The sequence below is a fragment of the Cinclus cinclus genome, chromosome 1, assembly GCF_963662255.1.
Source record: "Cinclus cinclus chromosome 1, bCinCin1.1, whole genome shotgun sequence".
Lineage (NCBI taxonomy): Eukaryota > Metazoa > Chordata > Aves > Passeriformes > Cinclidae > Cinclus > Cinclus cinclus.
In genome coordinates, this window is record NC_085046.1 from 27,073,126 (window position 1) to 27,096,505 (window position 23,380).

At 37.1% G+C, this 23,380-nt stretch overlaps 1 protein-coding gene across 1 annotated transcript in view; it reads right to left on the reverse strand.

The window, feature by feature from the left end:
* Positions 1-3,793: 3,793 nt before the first annotated feature.
* Positions 3,794-23,380, reverse strand: part of VWDE (von Willebrand factor D and EGF domains) — a 34,725-nt gene continuing 15,138 nt past the window's right edge. The window contains exons 10-31 of the mRNA XM_062495279.1: positions 23,044-23,317; positions 22,753-22,961; positions 21,339-22,324; positions 19,997-20,133; positions 17,093-17,248; positions 16,389-16,493; positions 15,933-16,047; positions 14,445-14,695; positions 14,110-14,329; positions 13,453-13,590; positions 12,810-12,872; positions 10,681-11,361; positions 10,252-10,347; positions 10,071-10,166; positions 9,456-9,551; positions 8,157-8,252; positions 7,724-7,819; positions 7,138-7,233; positions 6,943-7,038; positions 5,597-5,692; positions 4,928-5,031; positions 3,794-3,814 (exon numbers count right to left, since the gene is read on the reverse strand). Coding sequence (XP_062351263.1) covers positions 3,794-3,814; positions 4,928-5,031; positions 5,597-5,692; positions 6,943-7,038; positions 7,138-7,233; positions 7,724-7,819; positions 8,157-8,252; positions 9,456-9,551; positions 10,071-10,166; positions 10,252-10,347; positions 10,681-11,361; positions 12,810-12,872; positions 13,453-13,590; positions 14,110-14,329; positions 14,445-14,695; positions 15,933-16,047; positions 16,389-16,493; positions 17,093-17,248; positions 19,997-20,133; positions 21,339-22,324; positions 22,753-22,961; positions 23,044-23,317 — 4,228 coding nt within the window. The remainder of the gene's footprint in view (positions 3,815-4,927; positions 5,032-5,596; positions 5,693-6,942; positions 7,039-7,137; positions 7,234-7,723; positions 7,820-8,156; positions 8,253-9,455; positions 9,552-10,070; positions 10,167-10,251; positions 10,348-10,680; positions 11,362-12,809; positions 12,873-13,452; positions 13,591-14,109; positions 14,330-14,444; positions 14,696-15,932; positions 16,048-16,388; positions 16,494-17,092; positions 17,249-19,996; positions 20,134-21,338; positions 22,325-22,752; positions 22,962-23,043; positions 23,318-23,380) is intronic.

Below are 23,380 nucleotides of genomic sequence, written 5' to 3' on the forward strand. Positions count from 1 at the left end.
GCAAGAGACCAGAAACAGTCATGGAGAGATCTGTAATGTGTTTCTGAACTGGCCAAAAGAAATGCTAATTTAGTTTTCTGTTTGGAAATGATTGAAGTATGCAGTAATTTGATGCCTCACAGAATGCAGTGGCATATTTCAGAAATACTACTTGAACGTAGCACCATCTACTGGCTACAGTGTTCTTTGTGGGGTTTTCTTTGTTTTGATTTCAATAAATATTTCTTCTTATCATTCAACTAAACTTAAAGTGAGTTTAAAAGTGATTTTTCTAGCTAATAAGAGTTGAACAATCTTAGAATGCATTACTGACAATCTGTGTCCCCGTATCATTATTTCCACAGTTAAACACACTAAAAAGACTAAAAAACTGTCAGTAATTCTTGTCTTTTGTTTGTTATCTGCTCGCTGGAGGATTGATACTAGTTACAGCACATAATTTTTGGAGACAGCTGTGTCTTCCTGTGGGGAGATAAGTCACACATGCAGCTCAAAGGTCGAGAAAAGCAACACGGAACATGCTAGCTCCTTTATTCATCAGAGCTAACTGCAACACTTCATACATGTACTCTGGTTTTCACTAAACAAATGTAAATGTTTAGGGGTATTGCAGTGGTTGCATTTTTGATACTCTGTCTTTCTGGAGTGTGCACAGAAAGGTGAAGTGTTTCTTCTTTTTAGTTTGCTTAGGTGCACATTTTTAATTATGTTTTCTCTTATGCTCTAAGTGATTCTGGAAAGAATGGATTTACTTGGTTTAGCTGTAAAGTATCATTTGCTAGTTAAACTGAGCTGTGGGCAGAAGCTGGGTAAAATGACCTGATACCAGCATGTGACACCTTTAAATGACAGAAACTGCATAAACAACTTCAGATATTAGCAAAAGTTTCTAGCCTCTACATTTGCCCCAAGGTTATGTCGTGAGTATTTAAGCTTTGGGATTTTCCATTTGGACAAATAACGGAGTGGGTGTAGCCAATTTGTCAAATAGCTTCAGTTTTTATATCTATTTACTTTAGGGCTTGTGCTGATACTTCTTCATGAGTTTGCTTTTGTTAAATGGAAACGTTAACTTGCTTTCTCAGCTATGAAAATACCTAATTAACTTTTGCAAAAAGCAAGTGCCTTTCCCATAGGGCCCGCTGGTTGTTTTATTTTTAAATCATAGCCAACATGACTGTCTGTGGTATCTTCTGTGATACAAGCCCTTCCTTCAGTTAACATTCACTGTACTGCATTTTAAAAGATCTTTTCAAGATCAGGAGCAAATATCAATGAGCACTTGGGAGAATTCCCGTTAGCCTGCAGAGCAACTGTAGTACAACCAGGTAATAAATGATGATGTATATAGGTACCATCCAGCACTCTTTAGTGTCTAAAGAAATCATGCAAGAAAATTCAACCAAGATATCAGTGATGTATATAACGTTGTAAGAATCACTGTAAAATCTTCCACTTGCTACAAGTTGTCCTTCATTACTTCAATTCCAACCCTTCTCCCCACTCCCACATCCCCATAACTCTTTTAGGCCTAATTTCAGGTTACAATTTTAGCAGTTCTGTTAACCTCTGTACACAAGCCCTCTATATAAATCCACATCTTGTTGCACTGAGCAATTTTACTGTATTGTTGCCATGTGCTTTCTAATTACAGTGAATTCTGTTTCATGTGTATGATGGACAATGCAGTAATATAATTACTGGGCAGTTTTGAAGTAGCTGTCTAGCATTTTGCATGTACTAATAATTTTTCTGCACCATGTGCTTGCTGGAAAATAGCAAAAACAGCACAGCTTAGCACTGAACATTTTTAGCTACTGTAGCAAAACTCTGGATGTGCTTTTGTTCACACAGCTTGCATTTGGAAAATGTAAAAGAAGTAATTTCTGCCTTTAAAACCCTTGAAAATAAACAGCAAACACTAACAATTATAATCCTTTATTGTGCCTGAAATCCTAGAAATGCACATATATACATTGTTTTGTGAATGAAGGATTGCACAAACTCTTTAACCAAAGTACTATTAGCAGTGCTCCAGGCAGATGTTATCTTTCTTCTTTGCACAGCACCTCTGTAACTGACACATGGAACAGCAGTGATTACAGTAAGAGATTGTGTGATATTGGTGTCCTTATACTCTAAATCTTTTTCAGTACCTTGTGTATTCAAAACAGTTCCAAGAGCTAGTCAGATTTTGTTCATTAACATCTTTGTGAGATGTAGAAAAGGAAGCGGTTCAAGATGAGTAGGTTTTAAATAATTTAACGGTTCCCAGATCATCAGGCTATCAGCAACATGGATGCTTGATTGAAAGAAACTATGGAAACACTGAAATTTAAAATGCAAGTGGGAAACTGGACATTTTTAAAATATACCAGTCAGGTACTTGGAAATCCATGAGGTATCATTCTGGAATGATGCTAAGCTCTCAAAACACCAGCTTACCTTGCAAGCTGACTTAAGACTATCAAAAGGTGAGGAGAAATATAGGTACAGAGCTGCTAACAGCTATGATTTGATAATCAGCATCCTAGAATGGCAGTAAATGGCAAAATTACCTCTATTTTCTTCCTGTTCAAAATTAGATTATATAAACCGAATATTGCTCAGGAAAACAGGAAGCTATGATGTTTATTTTCAGCTTAAAAGCCAAAGCAGTAAACTTGAATGGCTTAGCTAACGGGATGTTTGTGTCTATTACCAGAGCTCATTTTGTTATGGTAGGAACTGAAATGTCTTTCACAGCCCTAGAAGATAGCAGTCCCCTGTAGAAAACTTCAGAAAAACTGGAATTTTATTTTTTAAAAAAATATCTGGCAGCTGGTAGGTGCTAACTGTTCATTGGAGCAATTGGCAATGGAAAAAAATTCTCTGTGAAGTCTTTACAAATACTTTGACAGGATGAGTATGGATGGCATGATGTACAAGAAATTTTGCCTCTTGTTAATTTATATTTTAAGATTCAGCATTACTGAAAGCTTTGTAAAATTTCTCTAAGTCTTGGGAACAAAATTTCTTGATAGTACTGACTGCTATCTCAGACAGGGGCATAAAAGCCTTACAGACACAGGAATAATTCAGTACCTAGCTCTTCAAACTCGTGACTCTAAGTAATGAAGTCAAAACAGAAAAGTTGGGATCTGGCTTGTGGCTGCAAAGGCTTGTCATAGATAAATCAGAGTCATTCTGCATCTGTCTGACTTAACAGGACAGGAGGACTTGCCTCCGTTAGTAGCTCAGACTCACTTCTGGTTTCCCCTCCTTCCTTGCTACTGGCTTGTCATTACAACAAGACTGATGTAAATGCAGAACAAGAAAAACCAGTTCTGCTTTTCCTTCTGTCTGCAGCCAAATAATATGTATGTAAGCAGTGTTTATAAACAGGAGGAGCCATTTACAAGTGCAGAAGTGCTAGACTAGTGCTTCCTTGCTAGACTCACCCAACAGCTCCTACAGCCTTGTTTCCTCAACAGAAATTTCGTAGTCCAGTTGACTACATGAATAAACTGCAGAATTTGGGGCTCAGTCATCAGATCTGGGAATTCAATGAAGACATCAGAGGCTCTGGAGTTTGTACATGATGTAGCAAAAAATTACAGGAATATACATGTTTTAATGACTACATGATTGTTGTTATGAAGCTCACCAATATTTGTGATGAATATGAATCTTTTAAAATAAGGCTTCTGAATATTCCTTTCATTTAAATGAACTCTGTAATTGCCATCAACCCTTTTGCTATTTTCAAGTCTCATACATCCATGCAGCATTGCAATCAAATTACCAGACTTCTTCAACCATGATGTCTTTGTACCTTGGAGGGAGAAAACAAAAATTAAAACCAGACTTTAATGAGGCAACCCATTTTTATGATAAAGTTTATGAAACAATTTTAATGAATCTCTGCTTCCCTGATATTCAGAATCACAACATTAAGTTAAACTTGTGCTTATAGTTTTTTTGTTTTATGAAGAAGACATGCTGCTTTGATCAATGTATGGTACAGCACTGTCTGACTGACCAACAATATATATATTTTCTAAACAAAAAATAGACTAACTTTATGCAGGACATATTTATGAAAATCTTTCATAATTTCTCTCTTTGGGTCACATTTTGGAAACCCATATCAGAAACATTACAGTCTTATTGATACAGGATGTGTAGTTCCATACTTTCAAAATAAGTATGAGCATTGCTTTGTTTCAATTTCTGAAACACATCTACCCCATCTCTCAATTCTATTATCAGCACAAGTGTGTCTAAATACACTGGAATTAAAAGAAGAGAACCACCATAGATGATGCAGGAAGAGCAGAATGCTTTTACTTCAGACATCATTTAAAAACTAACGAAAAACAATTAGTTGTAACAAAATGTTTAATCAAATTACTTCAGTGAGTGAGCATCAGCACTCAAGCAAGGGAATCCAACAGAAAATTACATGACAAAACAGAGAAATCATCATCATTCCCTCTGATACATAAAAGTAAAGTTATTCCCAAGTTATACTTGATGAACTGACTGGCAGTGTAATTAGTTGGGAAAAGAGCAGGGCTTGACTTGATGCAAGCTAAGTCAGCAGTAGGACACTCTTCCCTAAAATGAGGCCAGATGCTGGAAAAGAAAATAGTGGTTGTTGTGAAGAGGATAGTTATCAATTCCTAGTGCATGACAAGAGACAATCAGATTAATTTGAAACAAAGGAAGTTTACACTTGGTGCTGAGAACAATTCTGTAAGTATTAGAACCTAAAAATTACTTGAAAATCTCTTAGGAATTCCATTAATTTTCCCTTGCGGCAGAGTGAAATGAAGAAATCAGACAAAATCCACATTTGGTGTATACCATGCTGCTTCACTGGACACAGGTGGACTAGTTAATTAACTCTCCTATCACTGTAATAGTGTCTTGGCTCTGTGTTTACCTGAATTTTCTTCCCACAGAGGACTCCAGTATAACCTGGACGACAAGAGCACACATTGGGCAATACACACTTCCCTCCAAACAGACACTTCTGGTTGCACACAGCTAAAACAAGAGAGGTACATATCAGGCTTTATTCACAGACACATCTTGGTGAAGGAAAAGTGGATGCTATCTCTAGATACTTAATCTGTTTGCTATAGGAACCGAGACCTTGGAAGATATTTTCACAGGGTAACACTCTTCAGCATAAGGAGACTTAAAGGCCATGTGGAGCCAACAGTGTTCTTGTGTCTATCCCATCCCCCTTTTGCTTTGATGCAGATTTAACGTGAGAACATGCTGAGGTAGTGAATGAGACTGAGCAAAGAACATGAGTAAAGTGTTTTTTAGCACATCTTGCTATTTCAAGCTATCACAATTGCCTCTCAGAGCTTGTGCAGCAGCACATAGCACTGGAGCAAACCAACACATACTGCCATGGTCCCAGAGTGCCATCAGATCCTGGAGGGCTTCAGAAGGGGCAGAGCAATCTCTACTCTTTATCCTGCCTTTGTCATAGATGTGGATAAACTACATCCAAGGTATAGGAGGACTTCTCTGCACTGTGCATGGCTGAAGCATTCTGAACTGTGCAGAAGCAAGAGGTTTCAGGTTGCATCATTCTTACGTGTTTGACACTGGATTCCTTCCCACTGTGGAGGACAATGACAGGTACTCGGTCCAATACACTCCCCACCATTCTTACATTCCTGAAGACAAATTGCTGCACAAACATCATTACAAAGTATGGTTATATCCCAAGTGGTTACATTGAGTTATTACTCAGATTTCAGGATGCTCACAAGAGGTGGAGTGCTTTTCATACACAAGAGTCACATCACCTTCACTCAAATATGTGTCTAAGACCAACAGGATATTAAAGAGAAGCAACTAGAAACAAAAAGCCCTACAACCAAAACTCAGATTCAGAGGTTCTGCTGTGGCAGAGATTGCTAAAAAAGCCTGAAATACTGAGTTAAGAGAGCACCCTTAAAGAGCTGTATTTTTTCCAAATTTCCCTTCTAAAGCACATACCTAAAGCAAGAGATCTTTTGTCTGTCATTCAACTGAACACCCAATGAATCAGCTCAAGAATATTTGATCAAGTTATTTTCTATGACCCATTTGTCTGCACATTTGCCCCTGCTTATTGAGCCATGATCTAATCCATCATTATTTCCATTCATTTGTAGCTGACTATTTTATAATCAAATTTCTCTTCCACAGCGCCCAAGAATATCTCACCCCTTAAATACTGGTAATATGTTTTTTTGCAAAAAACAACCCATTTCCACTAATTACAGAAAGTAATACAGGAAAATTTATTTTTCCTCCATGCCATTAGAGAGCTTATTGCCCACTTCAGTTCTCAAGGTGGGTAGTCTGACAGACACTAACACTTCACTCATCCTTATGCTGGTTTTTATGCAGACTGTGCTTTTATCCATGCTGGCACAATTTATCTTTATTAAGATACCTTTATTAATATGACCCAAAGATGTGCAACCATCACAGTCCTATTTCTACCTGTCCTGAAAAGCTTGTGCCCATTGCATCATTTATGCACATTGTGTCCAACTATTTCCACAGTTTTCCAATATTTTACTGAACTTCTTCTACTATATCTGGTTTTATATCCTACAGCACGAATTGGATTTCTTTCACTTTTTTGACTCATCTCTTTGCCAAAATGCAGATGTTTTTATTTAGTCAAGAATCAAGAAAGAAACAAATAATATTTGCTGTACAAAAATTTCACAGATATTTCGATCCCATGATTTAGCCTAAGAACTAAGAGCATGGTATTAGTTCTCCATCCTAAATTTTGCTGCCAAGTTATAGACAACTGCTTTTTCAATGTATATATTCTTAAGTTCTTTGGCATTAACTTTGTATTATTTGTGTGGGCAGAGTTGCCCTGAGTTTCATATTACTTTTAAGGTATGGTTCTCCTGGTAACTACAAGGTACTTACGAGTGTTACATCTTTTTCCTCTCCACCCTGAAGGACAAGAGCAAATATTTGGACCTACACATCTTCCTCCATTCATACACCTTGGATCACAGACACCTTAAAATAAAAAACATCTGCTGTTTAATACATTGAACTGATTACAGAACTATTTATGGGTTATTTTTGAATCACAGGAAGATTTTAACAGTGGCTTACTTTTTTCACATCTTCTGCCTGTGTACCCATCAGGACAGGTACAGATATTATTTCTCATGCAGTGACCACCGTTCTTACAAGGAGGGCTGCAGATGGCTAAGAGGTGCAAACAGGAGGAAAAGGCTGTCATTTGCATTTTGACTTTGTGAAATACTTTTGGAAAACAAGAGTGCAACACTAAGATTCTGACAGCTTCTATAGACATTCAGCACTATCAGGTTTGCCTTGTAAAAATCCTATTAATGTGGTTTGGTGTAAAAATCAATAGTAAAGACAAAATCAGATAAAAAGGAATCAAGGCTGGCAACTGTATGTTTACAAAAGTAACCAGACTACACATAACATACAATAGAACTGGATGAAAACTGATTAAATGTTGAGTGGAATAAAAGACTAATTTTGAGTCTTCATTCTCCTTGGACAGTTGTTGAATCAGCCATAAAATCTAAAAAATAATGTAATCTCTGTTTTATACCACTTCTCAGGTACATTACTTGATTGCTAATTTTTCGTCTTAATGTTTTTCTCAAAGATTCTCTCATAATGACAACTAAGGAGTGGGGAGAAGAAAAGAAGAAAATATTACCATTCTGACAGTGGGCACCAAAGAATCCATATGGACACAGGCAAACATCTGGCTTAGTACAGGAACCACCATTGAGACACACAGGGTTACACATTGCTGCAGAAATAGGGTCAGGAAGAGTAGGAAGCACGACATCCAAATAAGTCTATAAAATATGTGTGTCTGTTTCAAGAACAGGAATGAAACACTTAAGATAACTGCAGGTAACATCATTCCCATAGAATCTTTGCCCCAAATTAAAGGATCAGCCAAAGACTTCCCAGAGGTGCTGCTGGCAGCAGAACTAACATGCAAAGACTCAGGAGAGTGTGCTGGTTCTGCAGTAGAGAGCAGCTGCCCATTGCTGCCACCTGAGCCCTGCAGTTCCAAATCTCAAACAATGGGAGGTTCTATGAATGCTCTCCCAGGAACATGGAAGTTGCAGGGATGTTACCTGTGCTGCAGGTAGGTCCATACCAGCCAGGTTTACACTGGCAGATGTCTGGAGTGAGACATTCACCACCATTTTCACAGTGTCTGTTGCAAACCACTACCATCCAAGAAGGTGGGCAAAAACGTAAGAGAAGGCAGGGGAGGAGATAAGGTGTGGGAAGACAAGAAAGACACATTACAAATTATTCTTGATTAGTTTTTCAGTTCTTCCCCAAAAATTAACACTGAAAGTAACATACAATTCCTAGCTGAAGAGAAATTGCTAAACAGAGTAATCTAGTCTCAAACCCATAATAGCAAGCACAGATGACAAAGGCAAAAAAATGTCTTTCCATGCAAATATCCATGGTCTGGTTATATTTAGTGTTAAAAATGCAGAAGTTTAAATAAAAATTCTAAACCAAATGAGAAATGCTAAGAGATAAATCGACTGTGCTACGTGATGCAAGTACAGCTGCAGACACAGAGGAACATAAGACTGACAAGCAAAGACATTTAAATGGGAAAAACCATAGGACATGGGGAAAGCCATGAATGATTTATTCAAGAACAAATCTCATTCTCTTCACTATTCCTTCAGAAAGAGCAGCATTTTTTTTTTTTTGTCAGAATTGAAATTAGAACAAGAAAAATTGAAAACCAAAAGTCCTGGGATTTGAGAAGACAAATAATATTCTGAATTCAGGGTCAATAATGCAATGGTACATTGAGGTGAACAATATATAACCAAATTGCAGCATGTACAATTTGATATGTAATAGACAATATATGTGAGGCAAAGTAATTGCAATCTTTCATCTATGATCACAGCAAATTTTTCAATTTCCAGTCAGGTAAAAGGAAAAAAGACACCATAATGTGGTTCTGAATTCAATTTTCCTGTATCCCAGTCTTTCTGAAAAATTCACTGACCATTCACTGACACCAGCTTCAGAATTTACCCCAGTATCTAATCAATCATAGCTGACAGAAGTTAGAAAGCTGTCAGGACATACAAAACATCTGTGTGTTCTTCTAAAGGTAGTATCACATACAAAGTGTACTAGATTTTTCCATGTTTGTGAATCACAAAATAGAGATTATTTGCAGCTTTTATAGTGCATTATGTTTTCACAGTTATGTGCAAATATTACCTGATGTTCAAAAAGCCCAGGTATGGGCACCTTCAAAGTGACACAGGTATTATGTCATTTACTAGCATTGGACAGAAGGTATAAAAAACTTAAGCCAAAATTTTCTTTCTTGCTCCTGAAGAACAGCAAAAATGCTGTGCATTTTTCTCTTATTCTCTTTTGCTTACTTGTATCACATCTTGGTCCCACAAAACCATATGGACAGGTGCAGAGATTTCTGGCCAAGCATGTGCCTCCATTTTGACACGGTGGTTTACAATGTGCTGCAGATATAGAATTATGTTCAAGAAATCGCCTCTAGAAAGATGCATGGACTGGTTATGCTTTATAAAAAATGAAATGTTAATAACTGTCAGTGAGCAAAAAAATTGAAATAAAATAAGGAGATATATGCAATGCCTTTTGAAAACAGTAAGTAAAAAGAACAACTTCACTTCTGTAACAGTCCCAACAGTGGTGGTCACCCTGAAGAAAAGAAAGCTGACTCAATTTCCAGATAGTCCTTCCCACTCTTCAGGAGTGTTAAGCTTAGAGGCAAATACATTCACTGGTGAACTGCTCTACTTAATGTGAAAGCTAAATTTAGGAATATCCAATCACAAGGAACATTCACAGTATATATCAAGAAAATCAGGACATATACCAAAATGTAACTCAAGAGTTCTGTTAAAGTGACAGTAAAATGAAGGCACCTTCATGCTGTCAGAACAAACAGTCATGGGAGTTGTTCACAGCATCCATTGGGTAGTTATGGATTTAAAAGGAAAAACTGCTACATTTACCTTCCTCACAGGTGGAGCCACTGTATCCAGGTAAACACTCACAGACATTGGGCTTAATGCACTTTCCATGGTTTCTGCAATCAGGTCTGCATTGAGCTATAAAAAAACATCAACAGCACTCTGCAAATCATTAATTTGTGCATATGAGTTACCACAGGCAAAATTAACATGCCAAACTTACCAGCCTGACAGTTATAACCAGCATAACCAGGCTTGCATTTGCAAATATTGGGTGCCACACACTCCATATTTTTGCCACAGGGTTGTTTACATCTTGCTGAAAGGCAATGAAGAAAACAAAGAAAGGAATAAGGAAAATTAAAATGGCCTTTCAGCACATAGTGTCATGCCTAATGTAGTGAACCTATCACAAAGAATCCATTATGTACTGCCCATAAATGCGGAGTCTAAGACACATCAGAAAAGTATTTTTTAAGTGCATCCACACAACTTAAAAGCCTGTGGGCTATGCCAATATTAATAATGAAAATTAGAAGATTCAATACACCACACTTTCCACTGATAATACAGTAACAACATACTTGCAAAGTTATAAAGACATTTCAAGATTCTTTTCTTCAAAGCATTTACGTGCAATCCTTTGTAATACCTCTGCAAGTGAAGCCATCTCCATAATAACCGTAAGGACAGTGACCGCACTTGACACTTCCATCCTGACTTGGCTCACAGGGTACGCCAGGAAAACAGGGTAAATCAGAACAGGTCACTGCTTTAGGAAACACTGTTTCACTCAATTCTTCAGGAAGCACTTTTGGTGGGACAGTGATTTCCACAAGGGTAAAAGGTAAATGACTCTCTTTATGCTTAGCTAATAGGTGCAGAACTCTCTGAGCATTTCCACCTCTGAATGCTTTGTATGACAAAGAATGTCCTTTGCTTGTACTTGCTGTGCTGCTAGGGGAAGTCTTCCTGCTGCTCTCAAAATAGCTGAAGGCCTCAACTTGTGCCCTTGTATTCTTCTCAGGTGATACAGCGTGGCTCCTTGAAGATGCAGCCTTTACAGCATGTACCAAAGAACCATTTTCTATGTCAGCAAGGTGACCACTGATGGTGCCTAGAGCATGGGCAATGTTTCCAGTAACCACAGGTTGTACAGAAGCACTTCTCTGAGAATCATGTGTCTTCCAGGCAGTGAATGGTTTTGCTGTGGGGGCTGGTGGCATGCTGCTACTGACCATTTCTGTAGAAATAAATCTATCTGGCACATCTGTAGAACTGGGAATATAACTTGACATGCTTAAAACCTTCTCAAAGGATGATGGTTGAAAACCTACAGTATGTTAGAAAGAAATGGGGGAGAAGTATGTGAATACCATCAGACATTTTTCCCTTTGAGGGTGGGAGATGTTTTCTGAATAGATAAACATACAGCCCATTCATTCTGTGCTCCAGGAAATCTCTTCTTGTGCTATGTCAGAATGTAAGTATGCAGTAGAACCTAATTGGGAGAATTAGAGAAGATCAAGATACTCTGATTAGAACGTCTTCCACCCTCACCATGGTTTTTTCTTGGCTGGAAGGTAAGGACAAAGCACAATTTGTAGGAGGCATGATTTTCCCATATAGCAAATGCTCCAATAGGAGCAGATTAACAGCTCCATATATTGCTTTCAACTAGGTAACTGAAAGAATTTAAGGAAAAGATATTGCATACGATTCATCAGTGTGTCTAAGCACTAGAAGCAGATAAAAAACTATATGTATGTTGATGCTTACACATACTGATGCACTATGGATAGTATTCTAGGGGAATAAGCCACCAACTTGTAGCATAAGTATTACCATGTTTTATTCTTCAAACTTTTAAAATCAACTTTCTTAAACTTTCTGCATGGGTTTTAGTAGTGGGATGTTTCAACTGTTAATAAGCATCAGAGACTGACTCAGTCTTGCCATTCAAGAGAGCACAAAATGAATGATAAATTCTTCATATTCTGCCCAGGGAAAGCGTGTGGCTTGTGGAAAGAAGTACAGCACTGTAATCCCGGCAGAATAAAATAAAACTGGTAGAATACTGTATATGGGGTTTTAGCATTATGGGGCAGTGGAGGAATGAAAACCTAACCTATTTTTAACTAGAAAATGGTTTACAAAAGGTTAAATTTTACTGAATCTTAATAGTCTCCCACTGCTGAAAAGCAAACCATTTTGCAGCTGATGAAGAATTATCCAGCACTGGCAGGGCAGTGAGAGAGGCCTCTCTCCCCCCCAGCAATTCAGAGATAAAGGGAAAAGACGCACAAGACTTTCCTGCAAAGAAACCCCCAGACGGCTCAGATCTGGAAATGCCAGCAACAGCATTTACAGAGTTTTGGAATAAAGGCATTCACTTGCCATATCCTTCACCTCTCCTCTGAGTTGAAGTAGGAAAATGGCATTCAACATAATGCCATAAACTTTTGTTTATCTCATATAACAGATGTCCCTATCCCCATGTTACCTATTTTACGTCAGTGGTTGGTCACTAAAACAAAAGGCAACTGTAAGAGTGTCATACATCACACTGTTATAAAATCGCTTGACTGACCCAAGGGATTTGTTGATATTGACATTTCAGTCTCATTTTTCAGATCAGAATACAACCCCAGTAATTAATAAATTGTGTTGAACTGAAAAATAAAGTGAATAGCATAAAACTGACTAGAACCTTTGTTTGCCAGCTATATTGTTATCAGTATGTGAATCAGAAATTCCATTTTCTTCAGGAAAAAAAATCACCTTTATTCCTTCCAATTTCTCCTGTGGAATCCTTCCTTTCAACATCAGTGTCATCAAAGCTTTCTGAAAAGATGTGAAGGTACATTAGTAGTGCACAGAAGTAGCTACATTTGTTTAAATTTAAATAAATTATAAACAGAGTTAAAATTTTATTATGTAAAAACAACTCAAAACTCAGAAAACAGATAAAAATTTAAAAATGTTTCTTAAAATATTTTAACAGATTATTTTAAAAGTTATTCAGTAATTGCAGGCAAATAAATGTTTGGCAGCTGCCTTGACTTGGGTAAACAATTCTATGTTAATCAATCTAATAGAAATTTTTTTTCAATAATTTATTAATAATTTATCATATTATGAACGTAATGAAAAAATGCCAAAAATATTCCACTGTATTATACTACTTTGATGTAAAAGAGCGGGGGTGTGTTTTGTGTCTGTTTTTTTCTACACTAGAAGAAATGTTTTACAGCTGTGTTGACCCAGTGCAGTCTAATATTACCATCAGCAGAGACACAACCCTGCTTTGCTGACTACTTAAAAGAGTCCTAAGTTATTGTTAGAAACATGAAGCACAATCCAAGATGTTTTATTTGAGTGACAACAAGACAATACCATTCTTCTGAAAATCAAATAATTTTACCATGACACGACTTCCCATCTCCTTGCATATTATTTGGGCATGGACCACAATGGTAAGAACCAAAAGTATTGAAGCAAAATACTCCAGGGAAGCAAGGACTGGATGCACATTCATCTACATCCTCTTGACAATTTTTACCTGCATTGAAATACAGATTTAATTTTTTTTTTTATAATATTGTGTCACTAGATTTAGGTAGTGTGTTTATAAAAGTACAATGTATGCAAGTGCTGAGGAAAAAAAAAAAGTACAACCAATTATTTCAGTACATCTAATAAGAACAGCTGATAAGGTTTGCTATCCACATTTTTTTGTCTCATATCAAGTATTTTGCTTATTGTAGAATATGAAGAAGATGGGCTGTGGGGATTACATGCTTATCTGAAGGAGGAATCTCCTGTGTTTGTGAATTTACCTTTGCAGAGGAAAACAATGCAAATTAGCTTTCATAATGAACTAAAATAACTATTATAGTCATGCAAGAAAAATCTTGAAGTACATCATATATCTGTACCACAAGACCATAAAGTTTCTTCATAATACAATATTAAGTTATTTACAGTGAAAATTTTAAAAAGAAAATTTTAGACATATAATTTAAAACCTCCTATTTATCACTAAACATGATAAATGCAGGGAAATAAAGTAGCAATTTACCTTGAAGTTCATGTGGACATTCACAGTAATAGCTGTTTATTCCATCCACACATCTGCCAATACCACACTGGTTAAGTTTACAGTCATCAGTATTCACTTGACAGAGATCACCTTCAAATCCAGCCACACACACACAAAGATATCTTCCACTTCCAGGTGGGAAATTAATGTTTGTCACACATGAGCCATTATTTAGGCAATCACATGATTTTACACTGACCTACAAGACATGCCAAATAAGAGAGTTCTTTTTTTAATGAACTTGCAATGAGTTCTGTAAATAGATAACTAAGATATCTTATTAGTAAGTGTAATTTTACTGTAGCATTCATTACCTCTATTTCTACCTTAGTTGTTGCATTGCAGTCATCTGTCAAAGAAAATGTTACTTTGTGGACATTCATTGACACAGCTTTCCACAAAAGGAGACCGGATGGGGAAAGACTGGCACCTTCTGGACCAGAATCCAGTGTGAAATGAATTGCAGAGCCCTCTGGATCTGAAGCCAAAAACTGATATAAAAAATCTTCTCCATAAAACGTCTGTAGCATACCCTGAAAAGTTTCAAGCACTGGAGGCTGGTTATCTGTAACAAAGGAGATATTTTCCTCTTCTAAGGAAAAGTTGTAATAAAAATTAAAAGGAACATATCTTTTTACTAAAGAAATCCCATGTACTTATTTCTCTTCAATTCCAATGTCATTTGAATGGCACAGGAAAAACACTTGATATTTCAATACTAGCGAGTGTCTGATGCAAGTAGGAATACACCCACTGTGGCAAAAACCATTAAGGAAGAAGAAGGCATAATCAGTGTCTCAGCCCCTGAACTCTCTCATTTCTAACATCATCCTCCTTGCAGAAGATATTGTGCTCCTTAGCTTAGGCTCATTTCTGCCTTTGGCTGTATTGCAGTCCATAACATGGCTATAACATGGAAATCCTTTGACTCCCTGTCTGCTGGATGAGTTTCATGTCATTCCTTCCATTCACATTTCATCTTTGTAGAATAGGTATATCCACCTTGGCTTTCAGTACAAGTTTGAACTGGGACAAGACTGACCAAGACAGGCACCAGAAGTCCCATTTAGGCAGGACCTTTCCTAATCAAGGCAGAGTCTTGATTTCATGAGTTTTTCACTCATGAGGACACTGATAGGGTGCCTGTATTTGTGATGTGTAGACTTGGGTTGGCAGGACAGGCTGGATGGCTAATATGAAAGCTCCAAGAAGCATTCCATTTGGGGAAGGGACCATATCCAAAGACCAAAATCTGCACCAAAAGAGCTACAACTTCTATGTTCAAACTTTGTACTACAGAGAAGGAAAATGATAAATTTAGACTTAAGTTTTCCCTTCATAGTGTGGTTTCTAACTGGAGTACAACAGCCCTGGGTGTACTTTCAAGTGTGTCTATGCCATCAATGTAAATGATGCCCAGATATTAAGTGTCTAATAAATACAACATGTCATTTAATTCAATTTGTGATCTCTACTTGTTTGTAATCAGAATAATTTGTTGAAAAATACCTGTTACACTTATATGTTGAAGACAAACACATGTGGGTGTAACTGCGCTAAATATCAAGACTCCAAATTGATAATTAGACTGAAAGTTGCTAATTTTCATTAGTTGTCATGGCTACAGCAGGAAGTAAATTGAAATATTACACATACAGTCCAGAAATGAAAATATAATTTTCAGAAACTAATAGAAATGCCTAAATACCTAGTTAAGCTTAAAACAGCACTATTTCCATAAATGTAAAAACTTTGCAGACTTTCAACTGCCTGGTATTAAAAAAGAACTGTTTAGAACTTACTTTCAACAACTGACCAAGTTAACTTTGATAACTCAGGTCTGCACAGTAAGCAAGGGCTGGTTGGATTTGTGTCTCCTTCACCATAACAGAGACCATCTATGTTGCAAGTTTTCTCCTTTTAGGGAAATGAAAAGGTGATTCATTAATGTTTTTGGTTATCAAATTGGTTATAATTTTTAAGTATCAAGTAAAATCTAATCATTCTGCACTTCTATTAAACAACTAAGCTTGTTTGTAGATCTAAAAAACTGATAGCAAGATGGCTTTATTTGGTAATTAAATGAAGAGTTTTTGGTTTGACTTTTTACATTTAAAATTGCTTCATCCCTGTTTCTCTTTCTGTGCATTGAAAAACCCTGTTGGAAACAAGAAGAGGGTATGTTCTGCTAATTTTTCTAGATTTTTTTTCAGCTTAAAAATGCATATTTTCATAACAGAGAGTAGTGAAACACATACCTTTAATGTACATAAACCAGATTCTTTTGGTTCACATGTCTGACAGGCTCCATCATATAATATCATTGTTTTAGAGTTGCTATAAACAAATCCATCATTAGAAATCTGCAAGGTGAGCAGTAAAAATGGATTAACTGATACAGGTATCGATACATCACTCACACGGTCTGCGAGCATGAGCTTCCACTCATTAAGACATCCACGTGCAGGTGTCTAAACTCTCACAACAGTCAGCAGAAATCTAATCAAACCTGCCAAGGAGTCTAGGCGGATTTTTGCCAACCACACTTCGGTGCTTAAGTTAAATTGAATTGTGTGTAGGCTCTATTGACCTTATTGACTACATCTGTATGAGAGCTCAGACACCTGCTCACAGGGATCTGTACATGTGACTAAGCTCAACTCAGTTCTAAAGATGGAGCCAAGGTCATCTGAAATACTCTAGGGTAACTACTTGGCCTTTAACTTCTAGTCTTGAAGAATGTGTCTCTCTGCTGGACCTAGGCTGTATCTACCAGTCCCCTTGCAGGAGAACACTGTCAAGCAATACTTGACACATAAACTCAGGTGACAAGACTGAGGCCCCAAGTTAAGCAAGTTGACTTCTCCCTTTAGCACCATTAAATAAAGGACAACATATAAGTGATGTATTTTCATCTTAATAGGAATATTTGTAAGTGAATATTTGAAATTTCTGAGAGTACCTTTATTTGCCATCTGGCAATGGGTTTGTCACCAACCACATCCATGGCATCAGACTGCTGGCCATCATTTGGTAACTGGCAGTCGACAGTCCTGCCATTTTGAAAAGCAGCTGGCATAGTTAGAGGTTCTCCAGGAATCCATTGTCTATCACTATACTGAATGTTAAGACAGAAAATTTGTTTTACACTGAAACACATCAGAAAAATATTTTTACCAGAGAAAAATTCCCCATATATCACACAATGTTTGAACCAGTCTAATGAGCCTGGATTAGAATGCAGCGGCAAATATTAGATGACAGTATTTGCTCACACAGATTTTTACCTAAACCTGCTGCTGTGGAGGAACAGGCAAAGAAGTCTCTCCTGACACACGGCCCTTTGGCACTGCTCTGCCAAGGACGAGCAGTCCTTCCAGCTGGAAGGTAGCAGGAGGGTGAGGCAGTGGGTGATCCTCAAACACCACTGATCTGATGCGCAAGTGCCTCTGCTCCGCTCCATCTCTGCTCCCATGTGAGGACAGGCTTTAATCAAAGGAACAGATGAAGGTTTTGGCAGGGCTCAGAAATCATTCTGGGTGCCGGGGCAGTAGTGGCAGCTGGCCATTTAGCCCTTGTACAAGCCAATAGGTTGCTCAACAGAACAAGACACCATTGACCCAATGTCTTTTCTTCTAAACTGCTGTGAGGAACAGGGCATCCAAGGATCCATCTTGAGAGCTCAAGATAACAGAATAAGGATGATAATACTGTTTGACTGAAGCATTTATGTAGAAGTAGGGATAATATATGGAAAATAAATAAAATTAGATGGAACTAAGAATCCAGGCAGACTAAGAATCAAGAGAACAGCAAGTAAAAAGGATTTTGAGCTTGAGTAGTTTATATTGAGCTGGCATATTTTTTCAGTTACTGGAGCCAATCAAAACATTTATTCAATCCCAATCCTCACATGAAGAGTCATCTGCTGTACAGGCCTTGTTTTTATTTTAAAAACAGAAAAAGAAACACTTTTACATATGTGCTACTTTTGGTCCAACCACGCATTATTTTTCTTCCACCCTATATTCATTTAAGGAATTCACAGCAAAGGCAAGTATAAAAGCTAAGTATTTCAAAATATGTAATTTTGAGTGCATTTAGTACTGTAACCTTTGAAATGTGATACAGTTTACTTCTTCAGAAACCATTTGTTACTAGCTGGAGGCAAGTTCAGATAACTTTTTCAGAAACAGCTTAGCCTTTCAAAAACCAATTAAAAAGACTTCAGATTTTAACCATGCCAGTTTATAAAGTTCATAGAAATTTGAGTTCAATGAAAAACAGAAGGAAATAAAACCATATTTTTGTTTTGCAGAGATTAAATATAGTCTCATCCTTTACCTTTAAATTCTCTATCTCTATAATCATAGGTTCCTGGCCATTTCCTACCCAAACCTCTATCAAGTATGTACCCTAAACTAGGTAAGACAGCTCATGAACAATCAATTTGATTTAACATTTCAAAAGTGAAAATATTGAAAAGAAAAAGAAATTTTAAATTCTTCACGACTCTTCTACAAAATTTTGATCATTTAAATTCAATCTCAAAACGTGCAGTTCTATACTGTTGCAAGTCCACTGACATTTCCTTAAATTCACTATTTCTCCAGCCTGAAAAACTAAACAAAAAACCAGTACTCTAAGCTTCCTTGCTTCTTTTCAAGGAAAAAATCTGCAGCTTTCTCCTCAACTACAGCTAACAGCAGTAAAATGGCTCTTGTCAGTAAGAAGATCATCATTAAAAGTGACTAATTAGGAAGCTTTTGAGTTGGAAGCCAAATACAGCAGCACCAAGAGAGATTTCAGAGTTATCTTGCCATGAGTTAAAACTGAGACATTTCAAACTGGGATAAGTGAACTCCCAATAATTGTCTTACTGCGAGCTTGGTCTAAAAGTCTTTAATATAAGGGGAGCGTAAACTTACTCTTGACAATCATTTCAAGCCAACTTGAGTGGATACACATCGAGTTTAAGAAAAACCTATAGCCAGCACTGCTTAATCTGTCAAAATAATTTCAGCACCTGCTGGAAATAGCTAAGGAGAACTATTGTCTCAGGAACAAAATTTCCCATTGAGTAGCTCCCCTTCTACCAGCTCTCACCCCCTCCATCATCATACCAATAAAATACAGTTTTACTCTTAGCTTTTTTTGTTCTCATGTCTAACATGACATAAAAACTTGTAATTGCTGACCATTTATTCCAGTATACAACTTGTAAATTGCTTATATATTTGCCTTGAACAATTTTTTAAGAATAAGCAACAACAGTCTCTCTACACAAATTCCCCTTAAGTTTACAGTGAAACATTTTTTAATCTCCTCAAACCTGAAATATATCATTAAATAGCTGCGGTATTCTACCTCTGGGAAATGGACAACATATCAAAAATGCCTTTATCTTTTCCTAATAGATTTATTATGTTTATAAAAGGCTATTTCAAGCATTAGATTTGAGACAGGAATCTAGTAATGGCTTTAACCTTGCTGTCCTTTTTCAAAGAAGTGGTACTTCAATCCACCTCCATAAGCACTTAAAAATACAACGATGTACTGGCTGTTACTAATAGGGCTGCCCTTGCCCTTTTCTGATGGATAGCTGCTGTATGCTGTTATCTCCCTCCCAGCTGCTGAACATTCCCATTATGTTTTGTATTTCTCTTATCATGGAGGAAATGGCAATCTTGCAAAGTGTAGCAAGAAAAAAATCTTGAGTGCTCGCTACAAAGTGCTGAGTGCCTTTGCCTTTAGTTTACACTAAAGCATCGGGTTGTAACCACATCAATGAATAATATGTTTGACATTTTGTCCCTTGTTCTCTATGAAGTTTAAAATGTAATTGGCACTATTCAGGGAGACCTACTTGCAATTTGATGATTTCACATTTCAGGTTCAATGAGTCCCTGAAGCCATGTCCAAACACTCTCACTGATGTGCACTCATACTGTCGAATATCGCAGAGCCCAGCATTCTCCAGCTCTGCAATTTCTGGAGCCTGGTCTTGGAAACAGAGATTAGACAATAAATGCTAGTATGAGAACTCATTCATATGCATGTACATTATGCAATACGTTTTCTTTTCTATCCAACCATAAAAACTATGGAAACAAGAAAATCTGGACCCAGCTGAAGGGAAGCATAAACACAAAGATTTTACATTGTTAAACTAAATTTTAAATTTAAAACTGGGCTTCTGTCTTCTCTTGGGAACTCAGTATTAGGAAGCAGAGAAATTTCAACTGAAAACAAATGCTTGTGAATACATGTTTTGCTTTCTCAACTATGGTTCTTTACATCAGATTTCCAGAATAAAATTTAAACAAAACTAAGGCCTTAGGAATAGGAACTGGAAAGGAAACAGTTATGCAATAATTTACATAGGGATTATTTTTAAATTAAAAAAAAAAAACAAACAACAACAACAACAAAAAAAAACCCCTCCAAACCTCAGATGGAAGTTATTTCAGGAAATAAATTGACAGATCAGACCACTCAAAACCAGTTTTTTCTGATGTAAAACCAGCTTATTTTATTCCTCTTGAAGTAAAAATATTTCTTATTATTCTATTCCCTCTTTCTCTATTTGCTCTTAAATAAGTCATTAAAACAAAAACACCATGGCAAAACAGAATATTAACAGGTTTTATTTTCAAAGAGATTTTACTTTGGTAGCACAGTTCATATTTTTCCAGTGTAATTGTTCAACTGAATTTTTAGTGAATCTCTTACCTAATGAAAATGAAAAAAACTACCTGCCCAGCACAATTTGTCATACTTCTTTTTTCTTCACCACCAGTTCTGCTCCCATCCCATCTAACAGCTTACATAGCTGTAACCACCAAAGACAAAATTATCTTAGAGTAAATAAACAGGATCACATAAACTATACAAATCTAGGGGAGGGATGAATGTGGAATATTTTCCCTGAAGGAGACATCATGTGGAAACACTGCCAGTGTCTTGGGGCTACACTCTGCATTGCAAACTGACTTTTTAAATCTGACCTATTAGAAACTAAGCTCATGTTTTGTCTTTGGAAGCAAGAAGGCTAAATGCAAAATAATTATAGCTGTAGTAAACTGCAGCTAAATAACTGAGAACCCTTGTCCACGTACAAAAGCAGGAGAGAAAGGCAGCAAAACAAATACACTTTGCACAAACACTGAGAACATTATTGAAGTAAATCCTATTTTCCCCCTACTTACCAGAGAGCATACTGCAGTCATATGAACTGTAGCCTTGAAAACAAGCACAGCCCCATTCTGTACATTCCCCATTACCACTGCAGAGACTGGGACACTTTAAAGCAGCAAGCAGGCTCTCAACTGACTCTTCAAGTTCCTGTGGGTTGTAATGTATTTCTTCTAAAATTCTTTTCTCACATTCATTCTCCAGGAGAGCTAAGGAAGCTTCTGCCCAACTGAGGTCATCTTTCAGCAGCAAATCTTTAATGCACATATCGATGGCATCCCCTGTTCGCCGGCCAAGGAGGGCACCACAGGATCTTCCTATGCTGGAATTAGCTATTGCCTGCTGGCACAGGAACAAAGCACTGGATTCAGTGAGGCCTGAAGGTGTGGGCCAAGAAGGAAGGAGCTTTTTGTCTGTGTCAGTGACATGGTCCTCTGGGAAAAAATAACTGTATCCCTCTAAATCTGTTTGGCTGAGACTTTCAAAGACAAATACTGGATGGTATTCATAATAATTTTGGCGTTTCCCTCTACTTGAAGCAGATTGACTTTTGTGAAAATGACTATTGTAATGGTGAGAATTTCTCCTAATGTCTAAGCTTGAACTTCTCTCTCTTTCTGTCCCAGTATTTCCCACTGAGGTGGCAGAGAGACGTGAGTTTACTAGTGATGTTTTCTGAAGTTTGGTTTGATTATTCTGCCTCTGCAGATGTGTAGATGAATCCATTTCATGTGTAGATGAACGTTTCTTTAAGCCCCTGACAAGATCAGGAGGACCAAGATACTCAGCAGTGACATCCAGTCCAGGTATCAAAGAAAGAAATCTACCATTTTCACTTTCTTTACAAGACAGAGGAGGTTCTGACTGAGTAACTGTCTCCAGTTTGTTTGCTGGTTGATATAATCTGGCATCTTCAAGTGTACAGTCACAGAAGAAAATTTTTCTAGAAGATGCTAATGAAGCAGGTGTCTTGTCAAACAAGCTCTCTCCTGGTAAAATTCTGGTGAGGAAAGGAAAAGGTGAAACTGCATCATTTGAACTATTTTCTTTGTGTTACTAAAGTATTAGCTTAGTTTTGTTCTTTGTTGTTTCATACTTCTGCAGCACACAGCTGTATTTAAACACCAGTTAAAAACAAAACCTCAAGAGTAACCTATAAAAGTATTGAGATGAGTGGATATTTTCTGTAGAACTTGGTACATTGTTCCAAACCTAATCAAACTAATCTTACATCATAGTGCTTAAATACTTATTTGGCAATTTGGTTTCAATTTTCTCTTAATTATGGAATGTAATTATGACATTCTAATATCAACTTAAAAACTTGAGGAGAATTTTGTTTTTATTAGTTTGACAAGTTCTTAAGAGTGTGAAGGAAAGGTAGAACCAAAAATTATATTTGACTGATCAATGGAAGCATTTTGTTACCTCCATTCCTTAATAAAAGAAAAAGGAATATTAGCATCGTTTGGGATTTCCATGCCACTTGCAGTGTGATAGTCATTCTCTGCATTTCCATCAAAGGTGCCACAGAGTCCCACTGTATGTCTGTAATCTGAACTGGGGGCCCTAAGCGTTATGCTCATTCCCCATTCGCTCACATCAGCACGAATGAAAGCTCCAGAAGAAAACAAAACCTAAAAAGAGATTGAAGACAGCCTCATGAGAAACATGATTTTTTTATTTTACCTATTCTGTAAGCAATTATTTGCTACTTACTGTTACTTTTCTTCCTAGGTAGGATTCAGTGATTCTGACATTGCTTCCTGTCGTGTCTCTGTTTATTACAGATAAATGTGGCTGTGATTCATGCAGCTGACCACTGCACATGTCAAATGCAATTATATCACTTCCTTCCCTAGCAACAAAGCCACAGTTGCAGGATGCTGGGTAGTGAAGACTTCCACAGTCCCACTGACGAACATGAACTTCAAAATCTCGAGATGTACTCTTACAGAGAACAAATGTTCCTGTTTTAAAATTGTCATAGACTCTGGAATCAAAAGAATAGCACATGATGTCACTTTGGTTGTGAAATAACTGTATCACTGCATAT